The sequence below is a fragment of the Trachypithecus francoisi genome, unplaced genomic scaffold (genome assembly GCF_009764315.1).
Source record: "Trachypithecus francoisi isolate TF-2019V2 unplaced genomic scaffold, Tfra_2.0 Lachesis_group18, whole genome shotgun sequence".
Taxonomy (NCBI): Eukaryota; Metazoa; Chordata; class Mammalia; order Primates; family Cercopithecidae; genus Trachypithecus; species Trachypithecus francoisi.
The window spans coordinates 19239618-19253478 of record NW_022681463.1 but is presented as its reverse complement, the minus strand read 5'-3'; the positions used below and the strand labels follow the sequence as shown (position 1 = coordinate 19253478).

General features: G+C 40.0%; 1 protein-coding gene across 1 annotated transcript in view; it reads left to right on the top strand.

The window, feature by feature from the left end:
- The first annotated feature begins 217 nt into the window (after positions 1 to 217).
- The window catches only part of HS6ST3 (heparan sulfate 6-O-sulfotransferase 3), a 771133-nt gene continuing 757489 nt past the window's right edge, over positions 218 to 13861 (top strand). The window contains exon 1 of the mRNA XM_033177408.1: positions 218 to 943. Within this exon, the coding sequence (XP_033033299.1) occupies positions 237 to 943 (707 nt within the window). The 5' untranslated portion in view covers positions 218 to 236. The remainder of the gene's footprint in view (positions 944 to 13861) is intronic.

The following is a 13861-nucleotide window of genomic DNA, read 5'->3' as shown; positions in this document are numbered from 1 at the left end:
CCACGCAGCAGCCGCAGCCGAGCGCGCCGGCGCCCGCCTCCCCCGCCCTGCTCGCAGGCCCCGGCTCCGTCAGCCCCAAGGGCCGCGGGGCCGCCAGCCAGCCGCACGCCTCGGCGTCAGGGGCATGGAGGAACGGCGGGCTCCGAGCCGCGCCCCGGAGTCCCCGAAACTTCCGAGCGGGCGCCCGTCCGCCCTGCCGCCGCCGCCGCTTCGCCTGACGGCCTGAGAGCGGGACCATGGATGAAAGGTTCAACAAGTGGCTGCTGACGCCGGTGCTCACTCTCCTCTTCGTGGTCATCATGTACCAGTACGTGTCCCCCTCCTGCACCAGCTCCTGCACCAACTTCGGGGAGCAGCCCCGCGCGGGGGAGGCCGGCCCGCCCGCCGTCCCGGGTCCCGCCCGCCGGGCTCAAGCGCCGCCCGAGGAGTGGGAGCGGCGGCCCCAGCTGCCCCCGCCGCCCCGGGGGCCCCCCGAGGGGCGTCGGGGGGCGGCGGCGCCAGAGGAGGAGGACGAGGAGCCCGGAGACCCCGGGGGGGAGGAGGAGGAGGAGGAGGAAGACGAGCCGGACCCCGAGGCCCCGGAGAACGGCTCGCTGCCCCGGTTCGTACCGCGCTTCAACTTCACCCTGAAGGACCTGACCCGCTTTGTGGATTTCAACATCAAAGGGCGCGACGTGATCGTGTTCCTCCACATTCAGAAAACCGGGGGCACCACTTTCGGACGGCACCTGGTGAAGAACATCCGGCTGGAGCAGCCTTGTAGCTGCAAAGCCGGCCAGAAGAAGTGCACCTGCCACCGGCCTGGCAAGAAGGAGACGTGGCTCTTCTCCCGCTTCTCCACCGGCTGGAGCTGCGGGCTGCACGCCGACTGGACGGAGCTCACTAACTGCGTGCCAGCCATCATGGAGAAGAAGGACTGTCCCCGCAACCACAGCCACACCAGGTACTGTCCCCTGCCCCGTCTCTGTTCTTCCCCTCCCACCCCCCATCCCGTCCCCCTTCTTCAGTCCTGACCCAGAGCGACCCCGCGCTCCCTGCCCCTGGTTTCCTGGCGTCCTGGGCGGTTGGCGCCGTGGCTTTGGGGAGGGATGAGAGACGTCTGGATAGTGCCCAGGTCCTGAACTCATTCTTCCCCCAGTCCCCACCGCTTCCCACCACCCCTCTGCCTTCACCCTCTAAGGTGTGCGGAGCCACCGTGTGGATCCTGCCTGGTGCCTATAGCACAGCCTGGCCTCCCTCCCAGTGGACGCTGGAAAAACGCCCTGAAATGGGGAGGGGATCGCAGTCTGGGTTAGACCAGCCTTGCAAAATTGTGAACTTAAGCTTTGGGAGTGCAAACCCACACCCAGGAAAAGGAAGGGGGAGTAGAGAGGCAGGGCAGAAGTTTTCCAGGTATGGTGAAGCTGGAGACGAATATAATCCCTCTATAAGTGGCTTTTGGGTGGCAGGTCAGGAAACAGTCAATCCTCTTGGTGACACTTTGAAGATACACGTGCAAATTTCTGCTTTACCTCGATAGATAACTCTAATTCTGGAGATGGTCTTTGTTGCCCAGCAGTGCCAGGATTTGGACTCACCTGTCCTCAGAAAGATTTCCATGCTCTTCCTAGGCCATTGCATCAACTTATTCCAAAAGTACCTGTTAAATGCCTACAGGGTGCCTGACAGTGTGCTAGGTGCTAAGTGAGTATAAAGATAAAATAACATCCCTTGTTTTCAGGATGGAATGACATTCTTGATCCCCTGCCTCCTAGCCTTAAAAAACAGTAATACAGTGGAGAATTAGGAAAGTTAAAAATCTTAATAGCCAATGAAACTGCTTACATTATTAACATGCTTTGAGAGAGACATGGGCTTAAGAATTTGAAGGTTCTTTCTGCCCGTTGCAATTTGAAGGTTAATCTGACATGCTTGCTCAAGGATGAAAATATTAAAAGCTTGGAACACTAGTTCATTGAAGTTTTTATCTTAAAGGTTTCAAACAATTTGGTATGAGGAAATAGGAATTTAAAAGCTCAAGCTCATTATGTTGATAGCACAGATAGCTTTTGCATTTGATGTTATAGAAAAGCTTCATTTACTGGAAGCTACCCAGATTCTGGAATTCACCACTACTGAAGCATCTAATTCTACTTCATTTCTCCAAGAATGAGCGAAATTTCATTATGGGATTTTTTACTCTGGCAATTTTTCAAATACTTTCCCTCCTCCCTGCTCGTTTTCCTGTTTCATGCACACTGGTTAGAATAAGAAACTGGATTTGGAATGAGGGCATTAGGCTCTTCCCTTAGTATATTTTACAGATCCTTTGCTTTTAAATATTTTTAATAGTGTATTACTTTAGATCCTGCCACTCTCTTTTAGCTTAAAACAGTTTTTCAGTTAAGTATTACTTCCAAACCTCCTAACACATAACATGATTACTTCAGTGAGACAATTTCTGCTACATTTCATCCAACCTTGTACTCCGTTTAGATTAATTCCTGATTGACCCCAAAGAGTTTGCTAGACTGCTTCCCAGCTTCCATTTCACTAAAACTGGAGTCTTATTGATTATCACATAGAAAACTCTTCAGTAGGGGCTGGCATTATTTTTGTCCCATGTACTTAAAAGTCTTAGTAAATAGATGAAGATTTTAGAGGACTTAGAGGAGGATGTGGAATCTAAAAATAATTTTTGCTTAGTGATGTATAATGCTACTACAGACCCTGAATAGGTGACAAGCAGTAAGGTCTCACTTCTATAGGAAATACTTAATATCTCTTTATTCTGTGACATAGGAAAACTCCACCGTGACTGTTTAAACATATGATTTCTAGTGTATGATCAAATTATTTTCTTTGTTTAGTAATGGAGCATAAACATTCATTTTTCCCTGAATCACAAGTTAGCAGACAATTAGTCACCGTGTTCTGGTTTCCTTTTCTTTCTTAGAAAAAACATTTTTGGTAGTATCTTGTTTTTACCTCATTTTATAATCCTTCTTTCTTTTCCTTCCCACCCTCTCTGTCTTCCCAGTAATTCTCAATTACTTCCTTGCTCTAGATACTGTAGGAGGGAATAGTTGTGGCATATGTGAAGTGCCCTGCATCAAAAGCTATAGGGAAAAAGTTGAAAGGATGTTAACAGTAGCATCTCTCTAGCAGAGAAGATTGAATTAGTTGTCTGTCATTGTAATGTCTGTGTACAGCATTCTACAGTCAACTAGATTAGCCTGGATAATGGAGGGTACATTTTCACAATGCAAAATGGCAGATAATCTATTGGTACATAATGGAAACAAGGTTCTACTTCAAATAGGGCTGACTCTAAGCAAAATTCTTAAGCAGATCTTGTTGATTTCGGTTCCCTAGTCTTTCTGCTTTTGGTCCCCGCCAAGCGTCTCCTCCCAATTTCACTCAGAGATCAATGCCCTTATGGATCACATAATGGGTAAGAGTAAGGATTCTGGAATCAGATAAATATGGCTCTTGTACTTACTAGCTGTGTACCCAGGAGTAAGTTACTCTTTCTGAGTCTCAGTTTCTTCACTTTTAAAGTGTAGATAATAATTAGTATGGCCATTATATTATAGGAGTGTTGTGAGAACTAGATGAATCAATGTGTGCAAAATGCTTAGCATAGTATATATGCATAGTATAATATGCTGGCATATCGTACTTACTATGTGGATATATAGTAATAGTGCAATATCAGTTGTTAATTGCAATAATAGGTTCCCTATTCAAGGCTTTCTTCCTAAAAAACCATGAGGTCAGTTTGTTAGAGACGCTTTGTATAAATGAGTCACCTTACAGAGATACCATTTTATGATTACTTGTACTAAGCATCCTAGCTTGCAAACTTAAACAATAAGTTGAAAATTATGGACATTTGGTCATCAGTCTTTGTAGGGGAGAAGGTGGGAACAAAGTTGGGGGCACAAAATATAATTGGATATACATTCCTTTGGTAACACAAAAAAGTATCTGGAATGGTGAGAGAGGAGGTGAGAACGTCTAGGACTGAAGGCAGAAGAAGGAAGCCAACTCTGAAGAGAAATACATGGCAAACCTGAAGGGCCATCATATGGATTATGTGGGCCATCAAGTGGCAGGACCTCGGGCTGGTGGTTTGAATCCAGCACAGAGGTAACTTCTGACCACAGAAACTGGTTGGAATAGGATGATGGCATATCGGAATGACCTCTTTTATCATATCACTGACGGTTTTTTCCCATTATTTTTGTGTTGCTTTTCCCACCATTTACTTTTTTTTTTTTTGGCAGGTTATTCTTTCTCACTCTCTTTATGTTTCCTTCTTTATTACTGTATACCCATTTATCTGCATGTCCAAAGCCTTAAAAGACTCCTTTTTAGCATTCTTGAGTATGTATAGAATCATAGCATTTTATGGCTAAAAGGACTGAAGAGAGAATCTAGTCCCACATTTTTCATGGGGGATGTAACCATAAAAAGGTGAAATGACACACCTAAGGTTTCTTGAAGGAATTCATGTCTTCATTTTCATAATTTATAGTCAGTGTTTTGCTTACTATATATCTTCTGTTTACTATGGAAAGTGTAGTGGAGTGTGCCTTAAGCACCTACTTACTATGTGCTGGACACTACGATAGTTCTGGGAATTGCGTTTTAAACATTGGCAGCCCTGTGTAGCCTAGGCTTCGTCTTTGATAAGTGAGTATCACTCCCATTCTTAAATAATGATGGAAAGATATTCTATCTGCATCATTTGGTAAGATAGGATGGCAATTTTTCTCTTTTATGACCTGTATTCCATTAGTTTTGTTAGAATAGTTTGAACCCTGTGGACGTTATATTAAATAGGACCTTCTGTGTTGCAAGTTATACAAACCTAACTCAAAACTTATTTCAGCCAGAGGGGAATTACTGGCTAACCCAGTCACACCACAGGAAGGTGGGGGAGAGGTGGCTTCAGGAATGACTGGAATCGGAGATTTGGGGTCTTTCTTCCCATACTCCTTTGCATATTGATCTCATTCTGTCAAATTGGCCAATTCCACAAGGTGGGGAAATGCTCTTCTTATCTAATAGCTCCACAAGCCGAGAGGGAAGCAGGCCTTCTCTGAGTTCCAGTTTGAAATATTTGGGAATGACTCTGATTAGCCCAGCTTGGAACCTGTGACTGTTCTTTCAGTCACTCATGGTGGCCAGGGAGAGAGGGAAGGTTATCTGACTCACCTTGTATCACACAACCATTTATATGACTGGTGTGTGTGTGTGTATGTGTGTATGTGTGTTGTTAGGAAGAAGAGGAGCTACCATAGATACAGCTCCTGGATGGACCACTGGATTCTGGACAACCCCTCCAACTGTGTAAACTGTAGATGCAAATACATGAGAAATAAATGAACCTTCAGATCTCTCTCTCTTTTTTTTTTGTATTCCACTTAGGAAAAATTTTAAGTCAAACTGCAACTTGAATTTATTTGCAGCATCTGGAAACCATGTCATATGAGAATTAATTGAAAGAATGTGTAATATTTAATATGGAGATGAGAAAAATAAGGAGAGACATAAAAGCTGCCTTCAAATAGTAAAAGGAATGAGACGTGGAAGGTGAGGGAGACTTGTTCTGTGTTGCTCCAAGGGGTAGAACTAGGATAAGAAGTGATAGGATTTCAACTCAGAGTAAGAAAGAACTTAATAAAATTTATAACTGCCTAAAAAGAGCACGAACTCTTTGGTGCTCACTCTCAGTAAAAACTCTATGAATGTCTGGTTAACTACTGATGTTGTAAAAGGAATTTCTTCTTGGGGAAAGGCTTAGCCTGGATGACCTTTTAAGTTTTGTTAGTTCTAATCTAAGCTGAGTGGAGGGTATCTCCTCTTTCCTACCCTATGCATAGAAAAAAAAAAAAAAAGGATTATAAATGAACTAGTCCTCTAGCATTTGTAAATATTTCTACCAAGGAAACTTTTTGTAAAGTCTGATGGTGTAGACTGTTTTACACATTCAGGGCCAAAAGCAATAAATGGGTCCTGTGTATTAGGTCGCCTGCTTCTTAATAATAAGTATAAAAAGATAAGATGAGAAAATGTAACACAACTTGCCACAAAAACCAGAACCACTTTGAAACGTTATCTGGTTATTGCTTTTCCTTTAGACAGCAGGCTAAAATATATAAGGAGGTTACAGAGCTCTGTTTCAGAGACTAGACTATCATGGCCTGAACTGCTTTCTAAAGCATAAGCTGTTTGATGTCTCTTCTAATTAGAATTGTTGAACTGCCAAGAAGGTTAATTTTTACCATAAGGTTTTTGTAGTGAAACTAAAGAGCAGTGTAAAACTAAAGAGATATGAGATTGCTCTGTCTGTAGGCCATATCTACTAATTTGTTCATTATAGGGTGTCCTAAAGTATTGCTCTGCTTCAAACCAACAATATTTGCTATAAATCAATAAGAGGTTAAATTAAACCCTTTCAGTTTTTTAAGTAGTGAAGACATGAATTGGAAGTAGTAAATGGTAATAGATGATTTATGCTTCTGCTTTCTTCTTGATGGTTTTTGATTGGGTTGATTTTAGAGAAATTGAAATGTTCTCATAATAGAAGTGAGGCCAATTTAGCTGCCAACAATGTAGATTTGCTTAATCTTAGACTCTTATATTATTATTCCCCAAAGCTAATTATTATCATCTCATTTTGACTAAAGACAATCAGAAGCTTATGGCATTTGAAAGTTATTTATGCTTGATAATGAGCTAAACAGTTTAATTGAGACTGGCAAATACTAATGTTATTTTAAGAGTCATGAAGTAAATTATTGGGCCAAGAAATAGGTTCAGTATGAAAACAATTAAATGGAAAATCCAAATTAATATTTTGTAGTAATCACTTATCTTGTTTTTGAGTTCGTTAGATTGTGGATATCATTTATAAATTCCCTGTTGATTTTAATTGGCCAAATTAATATTTTGTAGTAATCACTTATCTTGTTTTTGAGTTTGTTAGATTGTAGATATCATTTATGAATTCCCTGTTGATTTTAATTAGCTAATAGAACTTTGTTTAGATTATAGCTGAGCATTCATGTATTGGGAAGAATAGTAAACATTTTCTAACTTGGACAGTGTTATTTGTTTTTATCTTCCTCTGGCAAATACAGTTGCTCAGTAAGACACATGTAAAGTGCCCAGCACAGAGATTAATTTATAGAAGATTCTTAATAAATGTCAGCTTTTAGATTACCTTGAAAAGATATCAGCATAACTTGACAAGATTGTGTTATTTAAAAGATGGAATTATCAAAAGTTTTGTATCATGACTCTGTTATTTCAGGTGCAAATTCTAATTATTAGTGGTTGCCTTCCATAATTAGCAAGATGCCCACTCCCCAGATTCTCTAGAACAGAAGTAAAAGTAAATATGGAGATCAGAGCTTATTGGACTTATTGGACTATTTGAGGAGGTTTATCCTATTAGACTGTATGCCACACATCAGAAATTCATTTGTTTACTGACAGATGTATTTGACTCTTGAAAAGGTTAATGTAATCATTCATTTGTGCTTTAGAAAAAAAATCAGCCTAAACTGAGATGTGAACTCTGATGTCGGGTGAGAGGATGAGAGAGGTATTTAGTAATATAACCTCTGGTTCATATAGATGCTAGGTTACTACTGGTCAAAGCCAGGTCGCTGAAGGTGATGATGGTTGGAGATTGTAATATTGGAGAACAATAGAAAGAGATGATGAATTAGGAAAAAGACTTCAAGAGAGATTGGAGGAAAACAATGACAAATTTATCAGCCACTGAAAATCATGTGAGTGCTTGATTTGTGAATGTAATTGGGGTAATGTTTAAAGACATGGACCCTGGCCAGGCATGGTAGCTCACACCTGTAATCCCAGCACTTTGGGAGGTCAGAAGTAGGTGGGTCTCTTGAGCCCAGGAGTTCGAGACCAGCTTGGGCAACAAAGTGAAACCCAATCTCTAAAAATAAGTTAATTAAAATAAAATAAAATAAAATAAAATAAAAGCATGGACTCTGAAGTCAAACTTCCTGGATTTTAATCTGATTCAGTCACGTTCTCTCATGTGGCCCTGGGTTAAGTCAATTATCTGCTCTGCACTTCAGTTTCCTTCTCTGGAAACTGTCGGTAAGAAGAGCACTATCTCATGGTGAGCATAGGACAAAGCCTGACTCATAGTAAGGAAATCATGAAAGAGTTAGCTATTATTGTTTTCTCCTGAGACTCATCACATGCATGTATGTTTGTTGTTATTGTTGTTGTTTTTGAGACCGAGTATTGCTCTGTCACCCAGGCTGGAGTGCAGTGGCAAGATCTCGGCTCACTGCAACCGCCACCTCCCAGGTTCGAGCAATTCTCCTGCCTCAGCCTCCCCAGTAGCTGGGATTAAAGGCACCCACCACCACGCCCGGCTAGTTTTCATATTTTTAGTGGAGACGGGTTTTCACCATGTTGGCCAGGCTGGTCTTGACCTCCTGACCTCAGGTGATCCGCCCGTCTTGGCCTCCCAAAGTGCTGGGATTACAGGTGTGAGCCACCACACCCCACCACATATATGTTGTTTTTGTGTAAAAATAAAATGATAATTAAACCTGTACCATCTTTTTTGAATTTGGAACTTCTCCTCCTGAATAGTGTAAAAATGAATTTTCAAGCTGTGATGCAAAAGCGAAGCCATAAATTATAAAGTCAACGTTAATTCTTAGGATGCTGTGGATATTCGCTGGGCACTCAGTCCAAGAATGGAAATTTGCAGTCTTTTCTCCCCCCAGCATATAGTTTTATTTTTTATGGGAAATTAATGAAACAGCAATAAAAATGTTTAAACATATACAATTAAATTCATACATGAAGCAATCCTGCAGTGAAACTGAATTAGTTGCCTGTGGGCACATAAATATTTGTAGTTCATTCCTATTATTAATATCTTACCATGCTTTTATTGGTAAGTACTATGTCATTTGTTTTCAGAACCTTACATTTGACATTGTGTATTTATGTTTGCTCCTGCTTTCTAGTTTCTTTATAAACATCAAAGGGTATAAATGCTAATCACCTCGATGTCCTTGGTATTTATTTATTAGATTTACAGAGTATTTCTTCCAAATGATTAAAGGCTCTGGATATTTAAGTGTAAACCTGAGAGATGGCATCTGTATTTTGTGGACTCTAGGAACATGGAGGATTTTATTTTACTTCAAATGTGAAAACATAGACCTAGAAAGAAGAGCAAATGTGGTTTTAAAGACAGACATGTGTAACTTAATGTGTGTCTGTAAATCTGAAGGTGAGAGCCCCATGATATAGTAAAGAACAAGGTGACATGCCAAGAAAGAGATAACAGACAGTGATCATGTAAAGTGTAAATTGGAAGAATGATACAAAGGAGGGAGAGAAGAAGAACAAAAACAGTCGAGGTAAACAATGAAATCCTAAAATATCTGAATCAGAAAGAAGGTAATATTGAACGTAGAAGACAGAAATTTAACTGGTATGCAATGGTTTTTCTCATTAGTGCAGTTATGGGAAGTAATCCACTATCCAGAAGGCTATCTGATTTGGAGGGTGAGTGTATTTAAGTGCTACTAATGTATATTTATCTACTTATACATTCTTTTTCTGAATCATGCTGCTGTTTTAAAGTATTGGTAGCTTTACAGGTCCTGGCAGCAAGCAGAGGCACACTTCAGGATTTCAAAGGAACTAGTTTGAGAGGTAGGAACAGGGATAGGGAAACCAATATTGGACCTCAAGGTACCTTGCAACCAGTAACAAGAGGAAACTGTTAACCCCATTGGATGTGAAGAGGCAAAAGGAGAGAAATGTGTTATCAGTATTCTTTGCCTGCTGGAGGCTGATAGGAGCCCCAGTTTCAGTAGTAGGAGAGAGCAGAAGGAGAAACTTGTGGAGAGGAGGAGTTTGCAGAAAGCAGCCACTGCTAGAGCTATAGAGCAGAGGCCAAGAGAAAGGAGTGGCAGCGCTTTCTCCTCCCACCTGTCCATTTCCTCCTATTGTCTTCCACAGAGTGAATCCACTTAGAAGCTAAAGGGCAAGAGAGCTTGCTGATGCATCCGTGGCCTTCAGCAAGTCAGAGAAAGATGGAAAATGGATTTGGGGTCCAGTGATGGGAGGGATGAAAATGGAGACTAACTTGCACAGTGTCTAAAAAGAGTTGCAAATTTCTTCTAATTCAGTTTATGGATGCCCTGGTTGTGTTCTACAAATGAGACCAAGAACAGATACCCCATATTTTAGTACCTGTACTGCATGTCTTCTGCATGGACCATTAGTCTCCACCTAAAGAATGATGAGTGCAGCAAAGGGCCGCTCTCCAAAGGAACAGTTACCACAGACAAAGTGACTTTTCGCCGAGTATTAAAAATAATGCTAATTTGGGTGTTTGTCATCTTAGTACCCCTGAATCATCTGATAATTGTGACAGATTTCGCCAGTTGTATCTATATTATGATGCACAGTAGACAACACATATTTTATGAATTTGAAGTTATATAACAATATTAGTTAAGGCATGACAAGTAGTTTGCAAAACTGACTGTAGTTTGCAAAAACCTTTTTGAGATGAGACCCTTTCTGCCGCTTAGATTTTCTTCTAAGAGCATTAAAATTCTCTAGAGTAATATTTGCGAGCTTTAAGTCTCTGAAGGTAATAGGTGAGGGAAGAAATACATTGTGTCATGTTTGAAACTATCCTCATATTTTTAGTTTTAATTTTAAAGGACTTTTGAAGCAGTATTTCCATATTTATTTTTGGGGAATGTGATATGTTGAAAGTACACATGCATGTACCTTTTGGTGCAAAATATTATGAAGAGCTTCTATATTAGATCCTAAAAGTATTTACATAAAATTGGTATCTGACAAAACTTGACGCAAGAACCCTCAATTCACTGCTTGAATTCTGAGAGTCAAAGTGCCATCAGCAAAACACTATTCAACATAGATATTTATAGATGACGAAATCCATATCCAATATCCTGTCTGTAGGTAGTATATCTATTGAGATTGGTACATATATGTCACGTTCATGTCTCCCTTCCAGAGGAGGGAATTTTGAGTTGCTGGGAACAATGTCATCCATGGAGAATATACCAACCTGAATCCTCTCTGTCATTGTACCTCCTTACACATAGCTGTCTTTTCTCTCCTCTCTCTCTTTCTCTTTCTCGTGCACATACACCATGTTATGACATAGCTAGAGTCATCGATGGCCTGTCAACAAAAGGATCATTTTCAGGTCTTTGTCTCTGAGGCCACAAAAAAATTGCGTGAGGAATTGTTTTCTACTGGCTATGAAAGTTATTAGTTCTAAGGAACGTGCACTCTGTTGGTCCGAATTTAAGTCCAGTGAATTTAAAAATCCGGGAGAGGTATCAGAGAAGGTATTTTTTTTTCCCCACACAGCTTCCTTGAGTTCCTTATTGTGCCTTCTGTATATTCGACAAAAGAGGTGGACTAATGGATATTTCTATTTGTAATATTTCTATGAATAAACATTTCTGTCACTACTTTTATTGATAAATGTCAAAAGTACTTGTGTCTAAAAACTTCTCACAACATGAAGGAACATATGTACATTGGAAGTGTCCAATTTATTATCAGGTGCATTTTTAATTTAAAAATATTTGCTAGCTGGGCGTGGTGGTGGGGGCCTGTAGTCCCAGTTACTTGAGAGGCTGGGGCAGGAGAATCGCTTGAACCCAGGAGGCAGAGGTTGCAGTGAGCCAGTATTGGGCCACTGCACTCCAGCCTGGGTGACAGAATGAGACTGTCTCAAAAAAAAAAAAAAAAAAAGAAAAGAAAAAAAACTTGTGAACTCTCATGGACCATTCTTTGTCTTTTAAATTCAGACTTAGGCCTAAAATACCACTGCAGATAATTTCTTTGCTTTGAAGGTTTTATTCTCCAAGTTCCTTATGTGTGCTATAAAGAATAATTAATGTAATGAAAAAATCAATATTGTGTATAAATTATTTAGGCTTTACTATCGTTGTAATTTTCTCTTCAACACCTATTGATTGGCAACAATTCATTTGTTAATTTCTTCCTAATAAGATATTCATTGTATTAGGTCTGTAGTAGTGCTGTCCCTGCACTTTCGCAAGCAAGTCATGAATTACTAATGATACATGGAACAAGTTAACTTACTAGTGAGCGGTATGAGATGGAAAACAGGCAAAGGGAGTAATTTGAAATGCAGTCCTATAGAAACACTGTGTAGGCGGACAAGTGCTAATAATTCAGTGAGTATACTCTTGCAGGATATTAATTTGTACTTTAACATTTTATCGGTATGTGTTTTTTTCTTGGCATATATGTGTTTTCTTTTTAAAACTAATTTTAAAATCCGTGATTCTCTTTTTTGAGAAGCGGGGTGGAGGGGCTGGTTTTCTCTAACCGTTTACGATAGTGCCCCGAAAATGATGGTTATTAAATAATGTTTTGACAGTTGATAACAGAGTTACTTCAGAGTTTAGGAAAAATCTGAGACCTTTATGAAACCTAAAGAGAGATGAGTCCAAGAAGAAATCAAACTACCAAATTCATGGCAAAGAGAACTTGTGCACTGGATAATTAGGCAGAGTGGTATCCAAAAAAGAGCTTTAAATTTGTAATCAGGCAACCAGGGTTTGAATCTGGGTTTCCTCCCTTACTCGTTCACTTATTTATTATATCACTTCCTGCCAACGTATCAGTTTCCTGAGCATGGTGAGTTTGTGGTCCCCTCTGCATCATCAGTGCCTAAAGTAGTGCTTGGTGCATAATGGCTGTCAAACAAATGTTGACTGAATAAATGGAAGAATGAAGCAAGCATAAATAAAGTTATTAATTTATTAGACGATTTGGATAAGAATGTGTGCCCTGTATCCTGTGTTTTGGAGTTGTGGGGTGAGAAAATGACTATAAAGGCACTTCGTAAATGTTACAGTACTGTGCTATACAAATTTAAATTTATATTGACGTAAGGAATGAAAGTTGGATTTTGAAAATGCAATGAATATGTAATTCAGCTTTTATAGAGCATTTCAAAACACCGGAATGACAAAGATGAAGTTGAAAATATTCAAAATACACATTTAGCTCAACAACTTGTTAGAGTAATGAGCAGTTCCTTTTAAAACAGGACATTCTATAACATAAATGACTTATCTAAGTGCATCAATCTTTCCCTTAGACCATCAGGAAACCTTTTTTCCTCCTAGGGATTTGGCATAGATCAAGGTTTGAAAGTTGTTGTTGTTGTTGTTGTTGTTTTCCATTGCTTTGCCCTTTTGAGAAAATTTAAATTTTGTGTTCATGACGTATATAATAGAGATAAATTATAGCTACAGGTTAATATGTCCTGAAAGTGACCTGAGAATGTAATTTTTCTTCATTCAAGAAAATGAAAATTTCTGATTTGAGAAAACTGTTGAATTGTTCTATATGTAATTGGTTTTGCAGTTAATTACAAAGAAAGCAAGAAGTTACTTTAGAATAGAAAATAAAATCTTCCAGAATCTAAAGTTTGCATTGCAATAAGATCCACTGGCAGAATAATATTTGTTTCTTAATGAGCTGGTTTTCATATGTGAAGCCTCGTAGCGATCAACTCCAGGATATGACAGATTTCCATGGCTGGAGATCTAGAATATATGGAACTCCTGGGCTGGGGTAAGTCTTGGAGGAATGTCAGTAAGCTGATAGAAAACCCTAAGATTCACGTTGTGATTTTCACGCTTTGACATTTGGGGCCTTGCTGACTCTGAAGGGACTGCCTTTCCTAGGGTTAACTAATTCCTTGAGTTAGTAAATGACTCACCTTCCAGCATACTTTTCATATGCAAACCAACCAATCTAGAGCCCA